We start from the raw sequence: 25,814 nt of genomic DNA, 5'->3' as shown, positions 1-25,814 counted from the left end.
ACGGGTATCACAGCCTACAGCAGACTACAAATAAGTGACATTAGTTTTGCACAGTCTCTGCTATCTGACTGTATCCATGAGGATAGTTGTCGGCATTTCTCACTGGTCTAACTTATGGCTACGACTATACAGTACAGGATCTATAACGCTTATTGCGGGACACATCACAGATCAAAGATCAATCAAAATAGATGGTCTCAAAAACAGGGAAGTCTATTCCTACTGCTCATATCCTCCATTGACTTAAAGGGGTTAGAAACACATGGCCGCTTCCTTCTAGAGACAGGACTATTCTCCAGATTGAGTGGGGTTTTGGTACCCTGTTCCATGAATGGAATGAATCGAGCTAACCACACTTGACCTGGAGACGAGGGAATCTATCAGCTGCAGCTCAGGTTCCAATCTGCTGACACTGTTAGGGTCCATTTACACAGAAAGATTATCTGCCAAAGATTTGAAGCCAAAGCCAGAAACCGACTATAAACGGAGATCTGGTCATAAAGGAAAGCCTGAGATTTATCCTCTTTTCAAATACATTCCTGGCTTTGGCTTCAAACCTTTGGCAGATAATCTGTGTAAATGGACCCTTAGGGTGTGTTTACACAGAGATTTATCTGACAGATTTTTGAAGCCAAAGCCAGGAATGTATTTGAAAAATATTATAGATCCCAGCATTTCCTTTATGACCTGATCCCTGTTTATAATCTGTTCCAGGTTTAGGCTTCAAAGTTCTGTCAGATAATCTCACTGTGTAAATGCCCCATTAGATAGCCGTCAGCTCAGGGAGACAAATGGTACCTTTCATATAGCTGTCTGTGTTTCCATAAAAAAAAGGATTTTTCTATGTTTCTAAGTTTCAGAGAACATCTTTCGGCTATGTTCCCACAATGTAAATAACAGCCATTATTTGCCCTTATTTTTATATTGTGGGAACACAGCCGAAAAGTGCTGAAATATCTCCTCACTCCCCCTCCCACCCCTATCCATGCTTGGGTCTTCATTTTCAGCTGTCACCATATGGATGGGAGGGGGGAGGTCTTCTGCCTACAGACTTTCAGGAGCTTGGGAAAACCTCTGCACATATTGCACAGGAGAATAAAAGCATTTTTCTTATTCTGGAAGCACAGCTGGATATATGAAAGGTACCATGTGACTTCTTGACATAACAGCTTACAGTGTCAGCAGCGATGCCTGTTCTTAGATCATCTGACCGTGTCAACCATCCTTAGAAACATGGTGGTGGGGTCAAAGGGAGGTCTCAGCCTATAGCAGGGTATCCCATCCTTAGATCATTTTTTTTTTGGGGGGGGGTCTCAGCCTTCAGCAGGGTACCCCATCCGTAGATCATTGTGGGGGTCTCAGCCTACACCAGGGTACCCCATCCTTAGATGAGTGTGTGTGTGTGTGTGTGTGTGTGTGTGTGTGTGGGGGGGGGGGGGTGTCTTGGCCTACAGCAGGGTACCCCATCCTTAGATGATTGTGTGTGTGTGTGTGTGTGGGGGGGGGGGGGGGTGTGTGTCTTGGCCTACAGCAGGGTACCCCATCCTTAGATGATTGTGTGTGTGTGTGTGTGTGTGGGGGGGGGGGGGGGTGTCTTGGCCTACAGCAGGGTACCTCATCCTTAGATCATTTTGGGGGTCTCAGCCTACAGCAGGGTACCCCATCCTTAGATGACTGTGGGGGTCTCAGCCTACAGCAGGGTACCCCATCCTTAGATGATTGTGTGTGTGTGTGTGGGGGGGGGGTGTCTTGGCCTACAGCAGGGTACCCCATCCTTAGATGATTGTGGGGGTCTCAGCCTACAGCAGGGTACCCCATCCTTAGATTATTGTGTGTGTGTGTGTGTGTGTGGGGGGGGGGGGGGGGGGGGGGTGTCTTGGCCTACAGCAGGGTACCCCATCCTTAGATGATTGTGGGGGTCTCAGCCTACAGCAGGGTACCCCATCCTTAGATTATTGTGGGGGTCTCAGCCTACAGTAGGGTAGTAGGGCACCCCATTATTAGATCATTGTGAGGGGGGGGGTCTCAGCCTACAGCAGGATACCCCATTCTTACATGATTGTGGGGGTCTCAGCAGTAGGGTACCCCCCATCCTCAGATAATTGTGGGGGTCTCAGCCTACAGCAGGGTACCCCCCATCCTTAGATCATTGTGAGGGGGAGGGGTCTCAGCCTACAGCAAGGTACCCCATTCTTACATGATTGTGGGGGTCTCAGCCTATAGCAGGGTACCCCCCATCCTCAGATCATTATGGGGGGTCTCAGCCTACAGCAGGGTACCCCCCATCCTCAGCTCATTGTGGGGGTCTCAGCCTACAGCAGGGTACCCCCCATCCTCAGCTCATTGTGGGGGTCTCAGCCTACAGCAGGGTACCCCCCATCCTCAGCTCATTGTGGGGGTCTCAGCCTACAGCAGGGTACCCCCCATCCTCAGCTCATTGTGGGGGTCTCAGCCTACAGCAGGGTACCCCCCATCCTCAGCTCATTGTGGGGGTCTCAGCCTACAGCAGGGTACCCCCCATCCTCAGCTCATTGTGGGGGTCTCAGCCTACAGCAGGGTACCCCCCATCCTCAGCTCATTGTGGGGGTCTCAGCCTACAGCAGGGTACCCCCCATCCTCAGCTCATTGTGGGGGTCTCAGCCTACAGCAGGGTACCCCCCCATCCTCAGCTCATTGTGGGGGTCTCAGCCTACAGCAGGGTACCCCCCCATCCTCAGCTCATTGTGGGGGTCTCAGCCTACAGCAGGGTACCCCCCCCCATCCTCAGCTCATTGTGGGGGGGTCCTGTCAGTCTCCTGCTTCCCCAGACCCTGAGCCCCCCTATGGCCCCGGCAGGCTCAGTCCCTCCTCCCGCCAGCAGGTGGCGCCCCGCCATTACCCCACACACAGAGGCCTCCATCACTTACCACCCAGGTGAGCCCCCCGGTGCCGCCCCCGGCTCCGCCTCCTCCTTCGCCGGCCTTAGACATCCTCCTCCTCCCCGAGGACTGCAGTGATGGCGGACAGATAGCCGTGAGGCCGGAGAGTAGCGGCTATTGTGCGGCGGTGGCGGCGCTCCTCCCCCTCCTGGTATCCGCGATGCGGTTGTCGCCGCTCCCGGGCCGGTGTCTGCACCGAGCAGTGTGCGGCGGCCTCCTCCGCTCTGACCTCCCCCTGCGCGGCGGCCTGAGCTCTGCCCCGGTGCCTGCGGTGATGGTACGGTGTACGGGGCCGGCTCTCGGTGTGGTACAATGGTATAAGAGCGGGGTAAGGCACAGCGGCTCCGTGCTACAGCCCCCCGCGGCGGCTCCACAGCCGAGGACCAAACATGTGCAGCGGAGGCATGAACAGTGCAGAGCGGAGAGCCCAGGCTCGGTCTGCAGCGCTGACCCCGGTTCCCCCTCCTCTTCCTCCCGCAGACAATACAGAGCGCCGCTTCCGCTCTCCGCAGTTACACACGGGGGCCCGGGAACGTGGGGCAGCCAATAGCGAGCCTCCGAGTGCATGACGTCATGTTAGAGGGGGCGGAGCCGCGACGGTGAAGAGGGGAGGGCAGGAATACAGAGCGGCGTGACGTCACTTCGGGATAGCGGCAAGAGATGAACTGGTTAGAAGAATAGAGCGTGTGGTGGCGCTGCCGGTGACCGGGCACTGAGAGGCTAGACCGGACAGCGGAGTACGGCAGTGCTGGCAGGCGTTATCACGTGTGTAATCACGGAATATATACACTGCATATAGGAGCGACTATCCCACATGGAACCTGCGCCTATCGGCAGCTCCAGGGCTCCGCTGTGCCCCCTCCAGAGGCCGAACCGGGTTTTTACGCAGTTTATGTAACTTTCTCTGCGGCTAATGGGATTAACGAAATTAGCGCAGCGACGTGAATTACGGAAACATCGGAACTCGCGGCACAACGCTATTTGCGTAACTTCCATACAAACTCTACAAAACAGCATGCTGTTGTTCCGGACCGCCTCCAGAGTGAGACAATGGGGGAGATTTATCAAACATGGTGTAAAGTGAAGCTGGCTCAGTTGTCCCTAGCAACCAATCAGATTCCACTTTTCATTCCTTACAGACTGTTTGGAAAATGAAAGGTGGAATCTGATTGGTTGTTAGGGGCAACTGAACCAGTTTCACTTTACACCATGTTTGATAAATCTCCCCCAGGGTGCTGGAGAGATCAGGCAGGTGGAGTGTCTGCGCTGCATTCAGGATAACTACGGTGTCCTGCTGGGCTGTGTTACTTCTAGGGTCCAGTCACTTTGGACAGAGCAGTATGCAGCACCCCAAGGAGCCGCATACACCTCGCCTTGTATTGGGATTTATTGCGGTTTGTAGCAGCAGAAGTGCCAGATCTGTCACATGACAGCACCGCACTGACGGCCCCAGTGACTGTAGCGGGATAAGTCAGGCTGCCAATGGGATTTTTGCCACTTTACAGAATCTGGCCCAGATGTCCATCTGGGTCCCATCATGCTGTGTGGATGTTCATAAGGTCCCATCATGCTGTGTGGATATCCATCAGTGGTCCCATCATGCTGTGTGGATGTCCATCGGGGTCCCATCATGCTGTGTGGATGTTCATAAGGTCCCATCATGCTGTGTGGATATCCATCAGTGGTCCCATCATGCTGTGTGGATGTCCAGCTCTGCGGTTTCTATTATTAATGGACAGTACAATGCAAAATGTACAGCTCCAGCACATGGATTTACCTCCTGGTATGAATGGAAGCCATAGCACAGTTGGGAACAGATCAGCGGGGTCCCAGCAGTCAGACCCCCTGTCAAGCACAAAGTTCTGACCTATAGTGCTTGTGCAAGTTTTGCTTTTTTGCACCTTTTTTGTGACTTTTTACTTAGATACATTCACTATAGCAGTGCTACATTTTAATAAATCAGTCACAAAATATTGGACTAAAATATACACCAATCTCCATTAGAAGAGTCCCACACATTATGCTGGGTTTACACGAAACGATAATTGGCCCGATCGTACGATTAACGATGTCGGAGTAACGATTTTTTTTTCATAACAATCAGCGCTTAGACGGTACGATATATCGTACGTAAAAATTGTTTTGCGATCGCGCGCCCTCAGCCTGGTCCCTTGGGGGTGGCGATCGACCTGGCGCAGGGGGCTGTGGATGAGCGGGGGGCCGGGCTGCGAGCGGCCAGACTTTCGCGCGACGACTGTTTACACGGAACGATCGGCGAAATTTTTGCGAATGACGATTTAAGAACATGTTAAAAGATCAAAATGAACGATTTCTCGCTCGTCGTTCGATGCATTTACACGTACGATTATCGTTCGAATTCGATAGTTATCGTGCAAATTTGAACGATAATCGTTTTGTGTAAACCCAGCATCAGACTCCTTAGTAAATGTCCCCCTATATGATTGACAGCCTATTCATAGTATAGGCTATCAATTTCGGATCATGGAATTGCTGACCCCCACTGGCACCCCTACTACACAATGACCAGTGCATCAAATCTGCTGCAGATCCTGTATGTGTGAACGCACCCTAATAAAGGAGAAGTCGGGGAACTGGAGCAGAGGACAGTGGACCCCAGCGCACCTACCTCCCCGTCCACCCCTATTCCACAGAGCGATGGCAGCAGATCGTTGCTGTATGAGTCATTTGTCTTTTAACATGTTGAAAGACAAACGACTGCAACAATCAGCCGACATCGTTCTTGTCGGCTGATAGTTGCCTTCTATTACATAGAACGATTATTGTCTGCAACAGCCGATATCGGTTGAATATGGCGGATAACAGTTCTGTGTAATAGGGGCCTTAAAGGGGTAGTGCACAAAAAAATTTTTTCTTTCAAATCAACTGCTGCTATGAAGTGCCAGAGATTTGTAATTTACTTCTATTAAAAAATCTCAAGCTTTCCAGTACTTATCAGCTGCTGTATGCCCAGTAGGAAGTGGTATTATTTCCAGTCTGGAGAGCAGGAGAGGTTTTCTATGGGGATTTGCTCCTTCTCTGGACAGTTCCTGACATGGACAGAGGAGGCAACAGAGAGCACTGTGTCAGACAGGAAAGAAAGCACCACTTCCTGCTGGACACACAGCAGCTGATAAGTACTGGAAGGCTTGAGATTTTTTAATAGAAGTAAATTACAAATCTCTGGCACTTCATGGCAGCAGTTGATTTGAAAGAAAAAATTTTTTTGTGCACTACCCCTTTAAGTCTTTCTCTGTACACAGGTCTGTTTTTGAGCCACGAGTGGCTGAAAAAAATGGATTGAATGCAAAAAAAATGTGGAAACAGCCTCAAGCCTCAAACCATGATGAAAATTCCAAGTCAAAATCATTGCACACTGTAGGTATTTTGGTGCTAAGTTTGATGTGGTTTTGCCAGAGCAGCAATTATTAACACTAACCAGCTGATATATCCCTATAGCACACAGGATGCTGAGGATGAAGGTAAGTTTGGTCAGTCAGTTTGGTGCACAGGGGGGCAGGACTATCTCTGCCAGTGCACCGATCAACCCTGGCCATTCTCTCCTAATAAATATCAGCAGTGCGAATCAGATTGGTGCATTGGGGGCCTTCATCCCACCCCAGTGCACCAAAACAACATAAGCATCAGGAATAAACTGCTAATAGCAAGAAACCAGCACCGAAGATAAAGGTAAGAAACGTACCTTTATCATCAACGTCCCATGTGCTATAGGGAGATATCAGCAGGTGAAATACTTTTAACCTGCTGATAGCTTCCCTTAAAGCGCTGCTGCATGTAAACATTGCTGTGGAACTTCAGTCCATTCGTTGACCCCCTTTTCACCATTTGAGCATCATTATCAATGACTTTTTCACTGTATTCTGCAGCAAGCCTCTGCTAGGCCTTGGTGCCTGCCATAACTGATCTGTTGATATAGCCTATGACAGGTTGTACTAGCAGAATGGCAATCAAAGATCAATATGTAAACAATTGAGTATTTGTGTATAAAGGACCCATAGGAGATTTAAGTGACTGTACCACCAGGCTGAAGCACTGGAGGCGGGCCGACCCACCCCCACTGGGAAGGAACTACAGCCCCTCCATGACGTGACTCCATTAGAATCAATGGAACCCTATCATAGAGGGGCTAGGGTTTCCTCCCACTGAAGGTGGGTCGGCCTGCCTCCAGTTCTTTAGCCTGGGCCTGGTGGTGCAGTCACTTTAAAGCAAATGTATATCACCTAGCCAGAGACGGCGGCTAGATCCCGGTGGCGCTGCCCATTTTTCGAACCGCTGCCAGGATCTACTCGCCGGCCAGGTGATATACATTTGCTCCTATAGGACCTCATGTTTTATTGTTTGTATAAAGAAAAATGTACAACAAAAAAAAGTTATAGGGATCAGAAAATGGCTTTTTTTATAGTGAAAATTGTTGGAATTATACTGACCCATAGAATAACATGTATGTTAAACACTAAAAAAAAAAAAAAAAAAGTTATTGCCCCACCAGATGTCTACACAAATTTTCTTTCTGGCTTTGTAAAACATTACATGGTAAAATAAAGCCATAAAGAAAGTATAACTTTAAAAACAAAGCGGCGGTAACAGCTTAAAGTGGTACCTCTCACTTCAGTAACACATAAAAATATTTGCCTGATCTTCATCTATACCTGTAACCAGGGCCGTATTTACAGCTGCTGCTGCTCTAGGCACTAAACCTGAAGACGCCCCATCTTGGGGAGCGTGGTTTCGGTCACATGCATTTCTCTACAATGTAGAACCCCCCCTCCCCCTTGAAAAGACACCAGATTTACTGGCAAGTCTGGAAAAAAGAAGTTATTTTCTTCCCCCTCTCCCTGTTGCTGCCCTAGGCATCAGACCACGGCCAATTAGTGGTAAATACGGCCCTGGTTGTGACGTGCCGTCTAGATGTTTATTTTTCTCCCCTATAGCTTCCCGAGCTAAACATAAATACCCTGACATTTCTTTAGCTGTGGGATAGAGCTTTGCTTTTGAGACGCCTCTCCTCCCTGTTCCCATGATGCACCCCACCACAGGCTCGTGAGCGCTATCGCTGACTATACTGCAGTGTAATGTTTTCTGTTGGTAGGGCAGACAGGCTCAAAAGATGACGCCACAAGTTGAATGGAGGCGGAGATTGCCAGGTAAGAGAAGACAGGAGCGTGCGCGTTGAGGACAACAGGAAGGGGTCTGTACTACCACCGTAATGGAGCATAGTATGGATTTACAAACATTTTTGCCGTTACTGGACAAAAGCTAATAAATAATGAAAAGGGTACAGACAGATTTGTAAAGACTTTTAGGCTATGTTCACACTACATAAAACAGCAGACGTTTTACATGTTCCTGCCGCGGATACTGCCATATCGACCGCAGGAACATTATTTAAAGCCCATTCAAATATGCCGGCTATATGGGTGTGCCTGGAAATCAATTAACCATTGATTTCCTTGCTAAGTACAGCCGGCATGACAGCCACACAGTGTGTGAACTGTCAATTATTTCCACTGCTTTATTTCAATGCAGCACATTTTTTTATGACAAGAATGGTGGTTGTTTCAATCAGCACCAATGGTTACATAGTGTGAGCCTTATACTGAACATATATTAGGCTTCAATTTTACTCATATCAATCTATTGGTATTATATATTGAAATTATAGGGTTTTTTTTTAAGCGAGGGCTTATCTAGGAGATCGGCACTTATATAATAGAATATATTATATAACACAGAATCAGGAAATAAAACTTTTCATGCTGCTTTCCAAACATTACACCTACAATACTGGTATGAAGTGGAGGGTAAAGGCTCCATTACACCAAGCGATTATCGGCCGATAACTGTTCGGTGTAATAGCGCATGATAAAAGACCACGATCAGCCGAAATGAACAGCGTCGGCTGATCGCCCTTTAATATGTTGAAATGGCCCGATCGTGACAGTCTGCTGCTCATCACTCTGTGTAATAGAGTCCCAGCTCGCTGTCTGTGTGTGTAATAGCGAGGGTGAAGTAAGGGGGAAACGAGCGCTGACCTGACATGGCAAAACGTGCCTTTAGATCCTGTGCTCTAATCTGATACCAAGCTCTAATGTCTGATATCTTTGTTATGTATAAAATGAATTAGCCAAGATATGTTGCGTACATCCTTGGCAGTGAAAGGATGGAGCTGAGCTGTAATATACAACACCGCCAATATAGAAGACATTACTTTTTAGTTTTTTTTTTTTTTTCTATTTCTAACGTCATACTACCCCCAAATGACTGCTTCGTATAAGCTGTATTGGGTGAAAAGTCACTGTGCATGGTACGGTCCTTATAAGATCTATATAAATGTGTGATAATAATAAAGCAGCAAATACAAAAGCAGAAAAAGAAACATTCGAAGAACACAAAATAACATGAGAAAAGGCAAAACCTGTAGAAATAAAAACAATTTATTTAAATAAGCAAGACATGACAATGTTAGTGTAGATTCACTTTGCTGTAATACAGCCTTCCCCCAGTAAAACAGAAGATCCACTGGGCTATAAGGATCACAGTAATATACTGCTCCATTGTTGGCAGTGTAGGGTTTGTAACCCTGTTAACACTGGAGCGCTTTCTAAAGCTTTAGTGCACAGGCTTTGCTTATTGTTTCAATAAAAGATATTCAATCCTAAATTCTGTTTAAGGGTAAATTCACACGGGCGTCTCGCATAAGAAATCCGCAGCTAAACCGCAGCTAATCCGCAATACACATATTAATAATAATAATAAGAATAATAAATGTATTGCGGATTAGCTGCGGTTTTTCTATGCGAGACGCCCGTGTGAATTTACCCTTAAGAAATAAAAACCTGAACTTAAAAATCTGGAAATAGGCAACTAATGGTTGTCTGGCCTTGGCTAACTGGGTTTCTGGTGACTAGTAGTCACATACTGACCAGACAGGGCTTATTGGGAACTAAATTTCCAGAATAGCTGGCGATGCAGTGGCTGCCTATTCCAGTTTTGCACTCTCGGTGATATATCCTAATGTCTTCACCTAGTAGTATGGCTCTAACAGATAAAGGGTTTTACTAGTAGGTTTTTTCTTTTCCATGAAAATGCAAAAACAAAAAATAGTTTCCTTTCAGTACATGTTCCCACATACTTGCAGAAGGCAGCACCACTGTAACATCTGAAAATCTCACTTCACTTCAATTAAAGTTGTAATATCATACACAAACTGAGGGTAAGGGTGGTGCTGTTTCTGGAAGAAAGCAGCTACAATTTTTTAATCTTGGATAACCCCTGTTTTAGCAAAGACATGCACTCCCCATAAGGCAACAACAGAAGCACATCTTTTGGACCATGCGCCTTCCATGCAAGCATTTTTCTGAAGTATTTCAGATTCAAAGCCAGAGATTGAGGCATGAGGCTCTTAATACACACATCTTAGTCCACAGTCTGGAATATGACCGTATATAACAATGCCTAACCTGTTAGAGCCGTATTCTTCTTTAACTATTAAACATCAGGAATGGCTTCCTAAATAAACAATTCTAAGATATCAAACCATTTTTAAAACACGTTAAAACTTTAAAAGTTTAACACTCTGGAAACTAACCTCCAGAAGTTTTATCAAACTCAAATGTGTCCTTATATGTGCACCACAGGGAAAGCTGTACAACAGCAAAGGTAATGTAAAAGCTGTAATCTCGCAATCATGTCTGGATCCCTAAGGAAACAGCTTTTCACGTCAATCAAATGTTCCTTAAAATGTGAAAAAAATAAAATAAAATCTGAATTTCTAAAGTTCTTTAAAAGTTATAATAATTTCCAAAGAGTGTGAGGTGGCACTTAGGCTCTCTCGAAACAATTGTGTATGTTGCCACGCAGAACTTCCTTCTCCACCACATAGATCAGCTTCCAGTATAACTTCTGATGTGTTTCCAAACTCTGGATAAGAATGGAGGTTCTGATCTGCAAGGACAAAGCAAGTTTCTGTTATTTAACAGACGGGAACAATATTAGGGTTTGTGCACACTAAAAAAATAGGCAAGAAATTTGGAGCGGAATCCGCTATTAATTTCCGCTTGAAATTCCTCCCGTGAACATAGCAATGTCTCATTGTGTTCAATGGGATTTCCGCTCTGTTGTTCACAAGCCAGAATTTTCTGCCGTGGATCCGCTTTCTGCCCAAAGAATTGACTTGTCAATTCTTTGGCTATGTTCACACTATGTATGAGACCGGCCGTTGCATGACCCTTCAATACCGGCCGGATGATCTTTAGAGCCACAGAGTTCTTATGCGGGCACATCAGAACTCCCCACAGCACACTATGGAGCTGGAGCCGCTCGCTCCATAGTGTGCACTGACAGGGTTTTCTGCAGCCGCTATTAACTGAATAGCGGCCGCAGAAAACTGACATGTCAGGTTTCTACGGCGTCGCTAGGGATCCCGGCTGGAGTGTATACTAACTCCGGCCGGGATCCCTTCAGCCTGCAGCACTACGCAAGTTCCATGGAAATCAGATTTCCACGGAACTTACATAGAGTGAACATAGCCTTTGGGTGGATTCTGCTAGAGCAATCCTATAGAAGTCAATGGGGCTTGAATTCTGCTCCTATTCTGCTGAGTTAAATAGGCAAGGAATTTCAAACAGAAAACTTTCCTCTCCTGTCCTTCGGCTACTGCTGTATCTTCAGGATCTGCCTCTTCCAGAATGATTGACAGCCAGAGGAGGCAGGGTCTTTTTTGATACAGATGGCAGCTGGAGGACTGGGGAATGGGATGCCGGATCACAAGCAGTATGTATGGTAAGTATACAGTGCAACTTATGATCTTGAAACTGACAGCATGGAGATATATCTATCTATCTGTGTTGTCTATTTCCAGGGCTGCACAAACGATACAAGGATCATTTGTGCCGCATAAAGGCTGATCAGAGCTTGTTTGCAGCTACATTTGGCTAACAAATTGAGTAACCTAAAAGGACCCTTACCTCGCCACACTCTCCCAGCATCCTCCTGCATCATCTCCAGTCATCTGGGGACCCAGAGTCGCAACAAGAGGACACCAGGGGAGCGTGCTGAGGTAAGGATAAGATGTTTATTATGTTCTATATAAGGGCAGCAACATATAAAAAGTGCTGAATAACCCCATTAAAGGAGAAGTCCGGTGAAAATGTTTATTAAAGTATAGTATTGCCCCCCAAAAGTTATACAAATCACTAATATACACCTATTAAGGGAAATGCTTATAAAGTGCTTTTTCCCTGCACTTACTTCTGCATCAAGGCTTCAGTTCCTGGATAAAATGTCACGACCTGACTCCCAGAGCTGTGCGGGCTGTGGCTGCTGGAGAGGATGATGGCAGAGGGACATTGAGGGACACAGGGCACTGGAGGGACACTGAGCATCCCCCTGCCATCATCCTCTCCAGCAGCCACAGCCCGCACAGCTCTGGGAGTCAGGTCATGACATCACCATGTTATCCAGGAAGTGAAGCCTTGATGCAGTAGTAAGTGCAGGAAAAAAGCACTTATATGCATTTCCCATAATAAGTGTATATTTGGGATTTGTATAACTTTTGGGGGGGCAATACAATACTTTTATTAAAAATTTTAGCCGGACTTCTCCATTAAGGTTATGCCAGTAGTCATGGTGTATTACCTGCCAATCCTTTTAGATACAGTAATCAACATCTTTGCTAACAGTGGGGTTTTTTGGAACATGTTGGTGTTTGTTATGTTTACTGCCCACTACTTTGGTGCGTTTTGTTCCGCTGGTCATTAATAAAGGAGGCAGATTAATGGATGTAGTGCTGGACGGAAGTTTCTCTGTTTGAAGCTTTTAGATATTTTTCATAGTAAACATGAATTCAGACATACCGGAATTAACTTCTACTTGTTTTTCTAGAGAATGTAACGTCCAGTTTATTTTGCCATCGTTGAAGGTCTGGCTGCTTGTGCGAACACTTATACTTTCAACACTCAATCCCACTGATGCACACTCAAACTTCCAGCCAATCTTCGCAGAGGACGAACCTTCAGTGCGTGCAAGATATACCTGGAAAACAACCCAAGGCCATGTTCAGATGTGCTGAATTTGTTGTAGAAAGTTAGACAAATTTCTAATATACACAAATTATGGGAAATGCACATAAAGTGCTATTTCCCTCAATTTAGTAGATCAGACAGGCTCTGGGCTGAGCAGGGCTGGGTGCAATTCCTATGAAGCGTCCAGCAGGGGGCGCAGTGTATGGAAAAATTACATATTAAGAATAACTATATCACAAGTGGCAACAGCCCCATCCACGGCACATAGGATAGGGCTGATGGCACTTGTGGTGCGGCTGCCCCCGTGGCAACAGCCCCCCAGTGAACACCCCCATCCCCTAAAGAGCCCCATCCTATCCTATGCGCCGTGGATGGGGCTGCTGGCACTTGTGATATAGTTATTCTTACTATGTAATTTCTCCATACACTGCGCCCCCTGCTGGACGCTTCATGGCAATTACACCCAGCCGTGCTCTGATTCGCGACATCACCGTTTTTTTTAGGAAAATTGAGCCTGTCTGATCTAGTAAATTGAGGGAAATAGCACTTTATGTGCATTTCCCATAATTAGTGTATATTAGAACTTTATATGTAATAACATATTAAAAATACTTTTGCCTCAACTTCTCCTTTAACCCTTTGAGGACCAGGCCCAAAATGACCTAGTGGACCGCGAAAATTTTGATCTTTGCGCTTTCGTTTTTCCCTCCTCCCCTTCTAAGAGCTCTAGCACTTTCAGTTTTCTATCTACAAGCCATGTAAGTGCTTGTTTTTTACAGGAATAGTTGTACTGTGTAATGGCGTCATTCATTTTACCATAACATGTATGATGGAATCCCAAATATATTATTTATAAAGATATAAATAGGTGAAATAGTAAAAAAGAATGCAATATGGTAACGTTTGGGGGGTTCCTGTGTCTACGTAATGCACTATATGGTAAAAGCGACATGATACTATTACTCTATAGGTCAGTCCGAACACAACCATATGCAGGTTTACACAGATTCTCTAATGTTATATTTTTTTTTGTAATGAAATCTTTTTTTTGGCAATTAATTATAAATAAAATAGCCCTATTGTGACGCTTATACCAGTTTTATTTTTTCACCTATGAGGCTATATGGGGCGTTATTTTTTCCGCCATGATCTCTAGTTTTTATTAATACCATATTTGTGAAGATCGGACGTTTTGATCACTTTTTATAAAAATTTTTATATATATATATAATGTAACATTAAATCGGTAATCCGCGCACTTTTTTCCCTCTTTTCGTCTACGCCGTTTGCTGTTCGCAATGACGCTTGTTATATTTTAATAGATTGGACAATTACGCATGCTACGATATATTATATGTTTGTTTATTTTTATATGTTTTATTTATATAATGGGAAATGGGGGTGATTTCAATTTTTATTGGGGGAGGGGCTTTGGGGTAGTGTATTAGTGTTTTTAACTTTTTTTTTTTTTTACACATTTGAAGTCCCTTTGGGGGACTTTTACATACAGTACTTTGATTTTTACACTGATCATTGCTATGCCATAGGCATAGCATTGATCAGTGTTATCGGCGATCTGCTCATTGAGCCTGCATGTGCAGGCTTAGTGCAGCAGATCGCCGATCGGACCGCACGGAGGAAGGTGAGAGACCTCCAGCGGTCCGTTTTAACGATTGGGACCCCCGCAGTCACACTGTGGGGGTCCCGATCGGTAAGTGAAAGGGGACTCCCCCTGTCACTTACACTTAAACGCCGCGGTTGCGCCGATCGCGGCGTTTAATGACACACGGCAGCGCGATCGCTGCATCTTGTCATTACCGGTGAGGTCCTGGCTGCTAATTGCAGCCGGCCCCCACCTGCTATGAAGCTCCTCTCCGGAGCACGCTTCATAGCCGGAGAAACACCCAGGACGTATAGTTACGCCCTAGGTCGTCTGGGGACAGACTTCCATGGCATAACAATACGCCCTAAGTCGTCTAAGGGTTAAAGGTGTATTCTCACCAGGGGTAGTTATGTCCTATCCACAGTACACAAAGGATAAGGCATAACTAAGAGATCACGGGGGTCCTGTAAGAACAGGGACCCCAAAATCCCTGCTGAATAGAGCTGGGGGCTGCCAGTAGGCACCGCATCTCCATTTATTTTCTACAGAGCCACCAAAGAGAGCTGAATGCATCTTTTGGGGGCTCCATAGAGCAGCAAAAATCCATTATGTCCAATCTGCACCAACATCATCTGTTGTCAGTGGAGACCAAGGAGGACCACATACACATTACACTGCCAGCAGTGGGTTCAGATGACTAGTATAAAGTGTATCTCTATCACTAGAGATGAGCGAACCGGGTTCGGGTTAGAGTCTATCCGAACCTGAACGATCGGCATTTGATTAGCTGGGGCTGCTGAACTTGGATAAAGCTCTAAGGTTGTCTGGAAAACATGGATACAGCCAATGACTATATCCATGATTTCCACATAGCCTTAGGGCTTTATCCAACTTCAGCAGCCCCAGCTAATCAAATGCCGAAAGTTCGGGTTCGGATGGACTCGGGACTCAAAACCCGGTTCGCTCATCTCTACCCATCACTGGGCGCGGCGGTCCCAGCCTGTGATTGGCTGAGCGGCCTGTCAGCGCGGAACCCGGGGAGAAGCGGACCGCAGAAGCAGCCCTGGAGCGTGGATAGGTAATGTATATCGTCAGTCGCCGGCTGTGCACCGCTATTACACGTAGCGGTGCACGGTCGGCGCCTGACAAAGGTTCTAACCTATATCAGCGATCAGCTGATGATCGTTGTATTTATTAGATAGAGCAATAATCGGCCGAATCATCATGACAGACTACAGAGTAACATGATTTTACTAAAATGTCTACTTACACATTACAATACATTATAGCAGGTTTAGGCTAAATCACACATTCATATTCTAGATTTACCATCTTCCAGTCGTTCTCCACCTTCCTGCTTATGGACTCTGTCATCCAGACTCCATTCTCCCAGCCATTTATCACCTCATTGTTATTGGAGACCCTTGTATAGCGATCATCAACAACGTTGTATTGCAGATGGAGACACTTGTCAGCTTTCTCCTTTTCAGTAGGAACAAAAACAAAACTCTTGGTCTAAAGTAAAAAGAAAGCATTGTAATGATTACAATCTGTGGATTAGTTGTAATTCATCTACAAGCATTGTGTACAATGCAGCCGTAACACAGACTCCCTGCTCCTTCCCTACCTTCCAGGGTACCTGTCACAAAGCTGATCTTGCCTGAAACATCAGGTTACCAAGAATACATCTCATGCCGCCCGAGTTCCGTGCATGAGCCCTGTTTAAATAATTGCGCTCAATCATGGCAACCCGATCTTCCAGCGGCAGCTGCGTTCTGATCAGGTGAGATTAGCTTTTTGACAGGTACCTTTTTTAGTCTAGCAGCAACTCTACCTTAAAGGAGTTATCTGGAACTATGGGGGATATTTATCAAACATGGTGTAAAGTGAAACTGTCTCAGTTGCCCCTAGCAACCAGACTCCACCTTTCATTCCTCACAGATTCTTTGGAAAATGAAAGGTGGAACCTGGTTGGTTGCTAGGGGCAACTGAGCCAGTTTTACTTTACACCATGCTTGATAACTCTCTCCCTATATGTTTACTTCTCTGCACTCCCCAGGTGTCGCTGGTGACCCCTGCTGACTAGCCACAGCTACTTCCGAAACAAGCTCATCTTAGGAGTGACAGCCTAAGAGAAATGGGACAGGGCTGTGGACAGTGACAAGCGCATCTTGGAAGTAGCAGCGACTAGTCAGCAGGGGTCTGTAGTGACACCAGGGGAGCGCGGAGAGGTAAGCATGTAATGTTTGTTATGTTTTCTTATATGGCAGCAACATGTTAAATTTGCTAGCGCCAGTGACACTCACAAGTCACCATGCTTTACACTACAGCACTGGCAGTTCAGATTTCACCAGGAAATCAGTACATGTTGAGACAGAATGTTTGTAGCCTATAAGCAACTACATATGACCAGGGCAAATAGTGGCTGATCCTTCTAATCTTTATTGGACCAGACAACCAACCATCTACCCTGCAATGGTGTCCCTAGACTCTCGCCGGTTGGGTACAAGAAAGAACAACGTGTTAAGGTTCTCATACACCCTATACATTAGTTGGCCTTCAATGTAATGTGTATGGGGCTCTCCCGTCCACCAGCAGATGTTGTAGTTGAACATAGGGGGTCGGCTGTGATGAATCACCGCCCGACCCCTTTCTTCTGGGAGAGATAAGCTGCAGTCAAAGCTCTCTGGCTGCGGCTTAACCCTACCAACCCTATAGAGTGCACAGTAAAGGCTCAGTCGTGTCGAACGGTTGTGTGTTTGCAAAGGATGGGTCTATGGCTACCTTAGATTTCACTGTGCCCAATCTTTTGTCTCCACTGAAAATAGGCTGTGGCAAAAGGAGTCTGGGAGGAGCTTACCTACCAATCAGCCGCTAGTTTTCTTATATGTATGGGGACCTTAAGTCACCAACAAGATAAACAACACAAATAGTTAGGCTATGTGCACACGGAGCAAAAGTGACAAGAATTCATGCAGCCAGCCTCCCTGTCATAATGACAGTCTATGAAAGGCTCGCGCGCCTCCTCTCTTCGTGCCGAATAATAAACATGTTCATTCTTCAGCGTGGAGAGAGGAGGTGCGCGAGCCTACCCTAGACTGTCATTATGACAGGGAGGCTGGCCGCATGAATTCCGCCACTTTTGCTCCGTGTGCACGTAGCCTAAGACAACCAAGCCTTAACAAATCGGAATCGGAGAAATCTGCAGAGTTTATTATTGTGATATATTCACATAGCACAAAAAGTCTTTTCATATTTTTGGGGGGTTTCTTATACAGTACACTATGTAAATGTATGAAGAGTAATACAACATTCATACAGAGAAAAATCTTAGAATTACCTGCAATCCAGCTTCTCCTCGTATCACCCGCCAAGCAAGAGATCCTGATATTCGACCACCAAGTTCACCAGGTTTTGGTGTCTTTGGAGACATAAATTCCACAATCTCCACGATCAGTCTCCCGAGCAGCTCCTTTTTCCTTTGTTCTGGTAAGGATTGCTGCCGCTAAAATTAATAAAAACAAAGGCCACACATGAAATAAAGTGGATGTACCACAGGGATAATGTGATAAACCGATGATAAACACATCAACACAAACATATGCTGCTATGCGTTTTAACATTTTTTGGATGCAACAGGTTTAACAATTTGACACTTGTGTGACCGGAAGGTAATATATTAAAAGGAGAAGTCCAGTGATGTAAAAAACAAAAACAAATTGCAAACGTTAGGGCACAGGGGAGAACATAACAAACAAACATTACTCACCTCTCCCCGTGCCTATGCAGTGCTGGATTGCCGCTCCAGGATCTCCTTCAAAGCCAACGTCATGACCCGGTTGATGGACTGCCTGCTCAGCCAGACAATGACTGGGGCGGGACACCACTGCAGTCACTGATTAGCTGTGGGGGCAATCCATCAGCCATGTAAGGCATTTCCCCCCCAAGCTGTGATGTCATGGGAACTCGGGAGGGAAAATGTTTTTCAGCAGGGGTCCCAAAGCCTGTCACGTGGCGCATCACAGGCACAGGGAGAAGTAAGCAATGATTGTTTATGTCGTGTGATGATTTTTCAAAATAGACAGACTTCTTTAATGGTCGAGCTCTTGATGCCCATGCAAAATGCTTTGTCTCCCACACAATATTTTATATGGTGCATATGCTCTTTTTAATTTTCCTTTTATTGTCCTAATAATGGTACAGGGTCTGCAGCAGATTTGAAGCTGTGTTCAGTCATTAAGTTACATAAATATCTGCAGCTTCAAATCTGCTGCAGATCTTGTATTCATTTTTATTTATTAATCTATTTATATTTTTACAGTTACAGTATCCTGCACCGGAAAATGTAAATTACTGTCAGACCTAGACATCGCTGACACTGGAACCTGACGACTGCAGCATTCTCTAAGGAAACCCGTGTTTGGGTATGACCATACCTAAATGTTTCTGGTCTGGGTATAGTTATTGGACCTGAACCAATTCGGTCTTAACGCAGGTCCTGTTGGCTACAGCCAGATCTAGAGACTGCATGCAGCAGAAGTGCTACAGCTGTAAAGGGAAGGTCAGAGACTGACACATTGCAATCAATTTATTAGAGGTAACACACTAGAACTTGTGCATACCAATAGTTATGGCAAACTTTAAAGAAAACCTGTCACCCCCTGTGCCGGGGTGACAGGCTCCCGACCCCCCGTTACTTACCTCATTGTGCCGGGTCCCGCTTCCTGAGCCGGTTGGGTGACTGAGATTTCAGCACCCGGCGCACGCGCTCCCGGAAGTGTCCGATGCCCATAGAGAATGACGGAGCATCAGACTCCCCATTCATTCTCTATGAGCATGTGACTCTCCTGTGAGCGTGCGCGCCAGGCTTCGGGCGCTGAAATCTCAGTCACCCGACCCACTCAGGAAGCGGGATCTGGCGCAATGAGGTATGTATAGGGGGATCTAACGGGGGGTCGGGAGCCTGTCACCCCGGAACGGGGGGGTGACAGGTGCTCTTTAAGTCCAATCAACAGTCTAGTATTACCATGAACACAACAAAAAGAAAGGAAAAAAATGTAATGAATCATTTAGAATTTAAAGAGGATTTTCACCCAACACTCAAAATTGCCCACATATCAATAAGGCTGGAGCCATAATTTCTTCAGTGCAGGTATACATCAGAGTACTGTTTAATAGTACTGTTGTTAGGCCCGACCTCTATATAACACATGCTTTATCATATCTTACCGTCTTGTTGAGACCAGCAATTGTTTCCCTTAACCAACTTTCTCGCACATCTTTCCTCCTTGATATTACTTCTTCATGTTTACACGAATACCTCCAAGTGACATCCACAACCTAGAAACAGTATTCATATAACACTGTAGAGACCATCAAATTATACTAAAGAAGACTAGGATACAAGCCTATGTATCTGTAGGAAGGTGCTGGAGAGATGATCCTTTCCCTCCGGAAGTCTCTCGGGCCTTAGGATGTGTTGCTAGGTTCATTGTTACAGCTAGCTAGGAATAGTGAAATGTGGTAAAGAATATAATACATCTTAGGCCAGTCACACATACCTCGTCCTTGGAGAATGCAATGATATATGAAAGCTTTTTTCCCCACCCGACTTCATACAAGAGAGGTTTGTCGCAGACGTTCTCACATGGATCACAATGGAGCCATCTATTCTGAGATGAAGAGAACACCTCGGTCCAGACATGATCTGCAGGGTGGGAAAACACGCACATATTTGCCACACGCTGTTTTATATCTTATTCAGCCATTAAAATAAAATACATCTGTAAAAAACACAGGTACGAATTCACTGATCTAAAATAAAACTGTCAATAATAGCTTACACATAGTGCCCAATCACTGCCAATAGTAGATTACACATAGTGCCCAATCACTGCCAATAATAGATTACACATAGTGCCCAATCCCTGTCAATAATAACTTACACATAGGGGGCACCTTGTGTAAGTTATCACTGAAAGTGATTGGGCACTTTGTGTACGTTATCATTGACAGTGATTGGGCACTAAGGAGGAGATTTATCAAACATGGTGTAAAGTGAAACTGGTTCAGTTGCCCCTAGCAACCAATCAGATTCCACCTTTCTTTTTCCAAAGAGTCTGTGAGGCATGAAAGGTGAAATCTGATTGGTTGCTAGGGGCAACTGAGCCAGTTTCACTTTACACCATGTTTGATAAATCTCCCCCTTAGTGCCCAATCACTGTCAATAATAGCTTACACATAGTGCCCAATCGCTGTCAATGATAACGTACAGAAAGTGCCCAATCACCTTCAGTGATAACTTACACAAGGTGCCCAATCACTGTCAATGGTAGCTTACATATAGTGCCCAATCAGTGACATATTTCATCTCCTGCAATAGGTTCTGATAGCTACAGAAATACTGGGGTAGCGCTATGGTTAGTAAAGCATTTAGAATAGCCATACATGTTAGATAGCGGTGAGCTTATTGCTCATTTGGGTGATACCCACCGACCCCCCTAATACACTTGTATGTTTAGCTGAACTCGCATTTGTGTTCTATATTGGGAGAGAAAAGCAAAGTGTGTCAGATACCTTTGTTCCTCCAGACACCTCTGGTTACTGTCATGCTTATAGTCACCAAGAGCAAAAGCTGAAATCCAGCTGCCCAACCCTTTTCTCTCCTTACATCCACCATCAGGGGACTTCCAGGAGGCCCCCATACATAGTAATTGGCAGGTTTGGCCAACATTTATTTAATGCGTGTGGCCAGTTTTAGACAAATACCCCAATCCAAGTAAACCAAGGAAAATAAGGTTTTATTAAAGAAGTTGTCCAAGGAGAAGAAGCGCCGGGAGACTTTAGCTATCTTCTGCTCCCTGGATAACCCCTTTAAAAGTAATTTTAAAGGATACCCCTACTTTTTACAAACTCCTGACATTTTAGAAGTTTTGATCTATGGAGAATCAGGTGACCACTGACAATCCCCCCCTTACTTCTGCTTGGTTCTCAAAAAAAGGCAGAAAATGCAGCATATGGAAGTCTAATAGAAAGCCTATTTTCTATTAAAGGGGTACTCTGGAGCGTAAGGCTGGGTTCACACTACTTTTTTCCATCCTTTTTTTTGCAAAAAAACAAACAAAAAACGGATAAAAACAGATAAAAAAAAAACGGATGCCTTTGTGTGCATCTGTTTTGATCCGTTTTTTCATTGACTTCATTATGTCTGGTCCTTTTAACGCACACAAAAATGTAGTCCACCTTATTTTTGTGTTCGTTAAAAAAATCAGATGCACACAAAGGCATCTGTTCTTTTAATAATTTTTTTTCGAAAAACTGAGGACAAAAACGGATTGCAAAAAATAGTGTAAACCCAGCCTAAAGGGTTTTTCCCCCCATTTTTTTTTTATATAATCACTTTATAATAGAACTTCATTAAAATAAATGTACCGGTATATATATATTTTATTTATTTATACATCATTTTAGGGGCAACCCTGGCCTCTCTACTAGGGCTATCAAAGCTCTGAAGCCCCTGGACCCCCACCCCCAGTGCTACAGAGCACTTCTGATACAGAGCAGGGTCCCCCTGTCTGCAGGATATTCTTCTTAGAATATACAATACACTGAGGAAAGCTGCCCATCCCTATGACTGTGTGCATGGCAGCTTCTGCACAGCAAGTGATCATTCAAGCAATGTATTAGACATAAATATGAAACTCTTAGGGTCCCATTAGATGAAACGATTTTTAATTTCCACCAATTACAAGCACTTCTGGGAACAACCTAAAATCCTTCACCATAATACATGGAACGATAGTTGTTAGTTATGATCACAATTACGATCATTCGTATACTCTAGTCTATTAATGTAATTACGAATAAACAATGCGTATCTACACCGAAAGATTTGCAAACGATTAACAATGATTTTATGTTCAGCTCAAAAGTTTCCATCAATGACAAACAAATTTTTGTTAGTCGTTTGATCGTTGCCTGCATACAAACGAAAAGATTAGCACTTAAATTTAAATGATTTAATGATTTTTTGCACAATAATCTTTCCGTGTAATAGGGCTCTTACTCTCTGGAGTACCCCTTTAATCTGTTTACAGCTCTCTGAGGAGAGCTGAGTAGAAACAAGGAGACACAGTTGACTGTTTCCATCCTTTTCATTTTAGCAACTGGCAGCTCAGCAGCCAGACCCTTACCGATGATAACTTCTAAAGTGTCACTATGACATGTATGGGTATGTGCACACTACAGAATCCCGGCAGATCACCCGCCACAGATTCTGCAGCTCTCCTCTGCTCGAGGACGGGCGCATCTCCGCTGGTCCCATATTATTATATGGTTTGCCAGATTCCGCTGTTTACCTTAAGAATGAAATAGCTCATTCGATTCGCCAGATTCCGTAGTGTGCACATACCTTAAGAAGTCTGTTAAAAGGATATTTGCCTTCAAGTACAGTAAAATTGCTTTTCAAGTATGTAAGAACTATATAAGTAACACAGTTTAGTTCTTTCAGCTCCTTAAAGGGGTTATCCAGAGCTACAAAAACATGGCCACTTTTCCCCCTCTCTTGTCTCCAGTTCAGATGTGGTTTGCAATTAAGCTCCATTTACTTTAATGGAACTGAGTTTGAAACCCCACCCAATCTTGAGACAAGAGAGGGGGAAAAGTGGACATTTTTTTGTAGCGCTGGATAACCCCTTTAATCTCAATAGCCAAGAGACAATAAGACGTGGAGGGTTCTTTAGATTCCAGCTCACCTGTAGCGTCCCACACATATCTGGCTTCCAGCCCTACAGCCCTGCAGCACAAGGTAAAGCAGTTAGCCCATTCCCCACATCGCCCACGTCTGGTTTCCAAAAGCTTTGCTGGGTCATTGTATCTAAAATGTTTAAAGAAACAAAGATTGCGTTGTGGTAAATGCAGGGTCACTGTATAGTCCCCCTTCCCCTAACAATGGAGTGTTCATATCTGTAAGTAACAGTCTCTGGTCTGGGTGTCATTAGGAGGACCTAAACCAATCAATAAGGACCAGATAGGGGTTCCCATAAGAGCACCCAGACCAGAGGTTGTTCATTATGGTCAGACCTGGGTACCCCGATGCTCTCCCGATTCAAGCAGCACAGCAGTGTCGAGAAAGAGAGAAAAATTAAAGGGGTACTCCCTTCTCAAGTAATATAGTTATACTGGTAGAGCTCGTAACCAACCAACTCCACTCTCAAAACAGTAGTCAGGCTGATGTATGTATAGATGTAGTGTAGATAATAATAATAATAATAATAATAATATTTATTTGTATAGCGCCAACAGATTCCACAGCGCATAGACTGTATAATATGTATATTGCTTTTAGAACAAAACAATGGTCTGTAATCTTGACAATTAGCTGGCAACAATAGGAGGACTAGAGCGGCAATATCATGAATAGGAGGAAGGTTTGCAAATTAACGTATTGGCAAAAATATTTAACCTATCGTGTCCTACAAGTTTAACTCTGTTACTTAAGATGGGAATACGGGGGAAATGAATAATAAAAACATAAAAAAAGAAATGAAAAAGGCAGACTTTTCCAAGCCCACATGCACAATTCAATTTCCTGCATGAAGGAATCCATTTTGCATCAGACATCCATACATCACAATCCTCAATCATGACAAATGAGGTACTGTGTTAGCCCCCCAGATTAATGGAGCTAATGTGTGCTGCTCCTCCATTTAAACAACTGATCAAACATGAAGAATATTGGAAAAGCCACCTCCTTTTTTTTTTTAACAATTGTAATTTTTATTTTTTTTTTTCAACAAAAAGGCAGACAGACATAAAATTGTACAAACTGGGTGATGCATATGTAGAGGCAGCAGAACATTGTTATAATGCATAACGTAAAATAAATGTCGATAAGACAGTTTAGCCCCTCCACAGGAGCAGGCAGGAAATTCAGAATAATAAACCGTAGCAAAACAGCAGCTACCAGATCCCGGTCAGGGTTCAGAGAGAACAACGTCTGCATGGGTAGGGTTCTGAGACCATACTAGTCCAGTAGCAAAAACAAGACAGGACAAGACATAGACGCGGGACAAGAAGGGAGCAAGAAATGATGGGGGGGGGGGAGGGGGTGGAGGGGGAGACAAGGACAGGGGAAGACAACGACGGGAAGAGACGGACTAGGGAGGGAACCTAGGATGAACCAGTGGCAGATGCTGCCGGGGAGGAGTACAAGTCCCAAGGGGCCCAGATAGAGTCAAAGGCCTCCAGCCGATTGTTCAGGGATGCCGTAAGGCGCTCCAGGGAGCGTAGCTCCCTGACTCTAGCCTTAAAGTGTATAATGGAAGGGGAGGACGATTGCCTCCAACCTTTAGCGATTAGGGACTTGGCTGCAGTCAGGAGGACCAATAGCAATTTGGCTTGTTTTTTCCTGATAGTTTTAGGGAAAAGGTTAAGGAGGCAGAGGCCTGGGTCCCTATGGATTGTAACACTGAGGATAGTGGATGATATCTCGCACACCTCCCTCCAGAATGGTCGGATAAGCTCACATTCCCAGAATATATGGAACTGGGAGCCTAATTCTCTAGCACATCTCCAGCATTGAGGGGATATTGAGGCATTGAACTTATGTAACACCTCCGGAGTGCGGTACCAGAACATCAGGACTTTATAGTGGGACTCCTTATAGGTAGTACATATGGAGGAGGTGGCAGCCCTGTCCCATATAGTGGCCCAGCACTCCGGAGGCAAAGTCCTCCCTAATAGCGTTTCCCATTTAGACATATAGGCATGCTGCACCAGGGTTCCTTCTACAGGGGAGCCAAGGATGCGATAGATGTCAGAGATAAGGCCCGAAGTGGAGGTCCCCATTCTGACTAGTTGCTCGAAAGCTGAAGGTTTAGAAACTGTGAGAGCCCCCAGACGTGTCATCATAAAGTGTCGGAGTTGGAGGTACATAAAGTGCGCCGAGGGAGGGAGAGCATATTTGTCAGTCAATTTATCATATGGGAGGAGTGTACGAGATATGGGATCAACGATGTCAGCAAACTGAAAGAGTGCCTTAGAACCCCAGAGCTTGACAGTATGGGACTGAAGACCAGGAGGGAAGTTCGGGAAGAGCAAAAAAGAGTTCAGGGGGGAAGCAGAAGAAGTGAGCTCAAACCTGGCAGAGCACGAGGACCATATGTGGAGGGTGAAACGGATAGGTCCCAGGAGTGAGAGATGTGAGGAGCTAGGCGGTGAGGAGTGCCACAG

General features: G+C 45.1%; 2 protein-coding genes across 2 annotated transcripts in view; both read right to left on the bottom strand.

The window, feature by feature from the left end:
* The window catches only part of TOP2B (DNA topoisomerase II beta), a 65,211-nt gene extending 61,785 nt beyond the window's left edge, over positions 1 to 3,426 (bottom strand). Inside the window, exon 1 of the mRNA XM_069958663.1 lies at positions 2,907 to 3,426. Within this exon, the coding sequence (XP_069814764.1) occupies positions 2,907 to 2,969 (63 nt within the window). The 5' untranslated portion in view covers positions 2,970 to 3,426. The remainder of the gene's footprint in view (positions 1 to 2,906) is intronic.
* A 6,305-nt stretch (positions 3,427 to 9,731) lies between these two features.
* The window catches only part of NGLY1 (N-glycanase 1), a 24,178-nt gene continuing 8,095 nt past the window's right edge, over positions 9,732 to 25,814 (bottom strand). Inside the window, exons 6-12 of the mRNA XM_069958660.1 lie at positions 23,336 to 23,457; positions 20,144 to 20,289; positions 19,812 to 19,922; positions 17,923 to 18,087; positions 15,912 to 16,097; positions 12,812 to 12,989; positions 9,732 to 10,901 (exon numbers count right to left, since the gene is read on the bottom strand). Coding sequence (XP_069814761.1) covers positions 10,729 to 10,901; positions 12,812 to 12,989; positions 15,912 to 16,097; positions 17,923 to 18,087; positions 19,812 to 19,922; positions 20,144 to 20,289; positions 23,336 to 23,457 — 1,081 coding nt within the window. The 3' untranslated portion in view covers positions 9,732 to 10,728. The remainder of the gene's footprint in view (positions 10,902 to 12,811; positions 12,990 to 15,911; positions 16,098 to 17,922; positions 18,088 to 19,811; positions 19,923 to 20,143; positions 20,290 to 23,335; positions 23,458 to 25,814) is intronic.

Source organism: Dendropsophus ebraccatus, chromosome 2 (genome assembly GCF_027789765.1).
Source record: "Dendropsophus ebraccatus isolate aDenEbr1 chromosome 2, aDenEbr1.pat, whole genome shotgun sequence".
In the NCBI taxonomy this organism is placed as follows: Eukaryota; Metazoa; Chordata; class Amphibia; order Anura; family Hylidae; genus Dendropsophus; species Dendropsophus ebraccatus.
The sequence above is the reverse complement of the archived record's forward strand: the minus strand, read 5'-3'. Positions and strand labels throughout refer to the sequence as shown.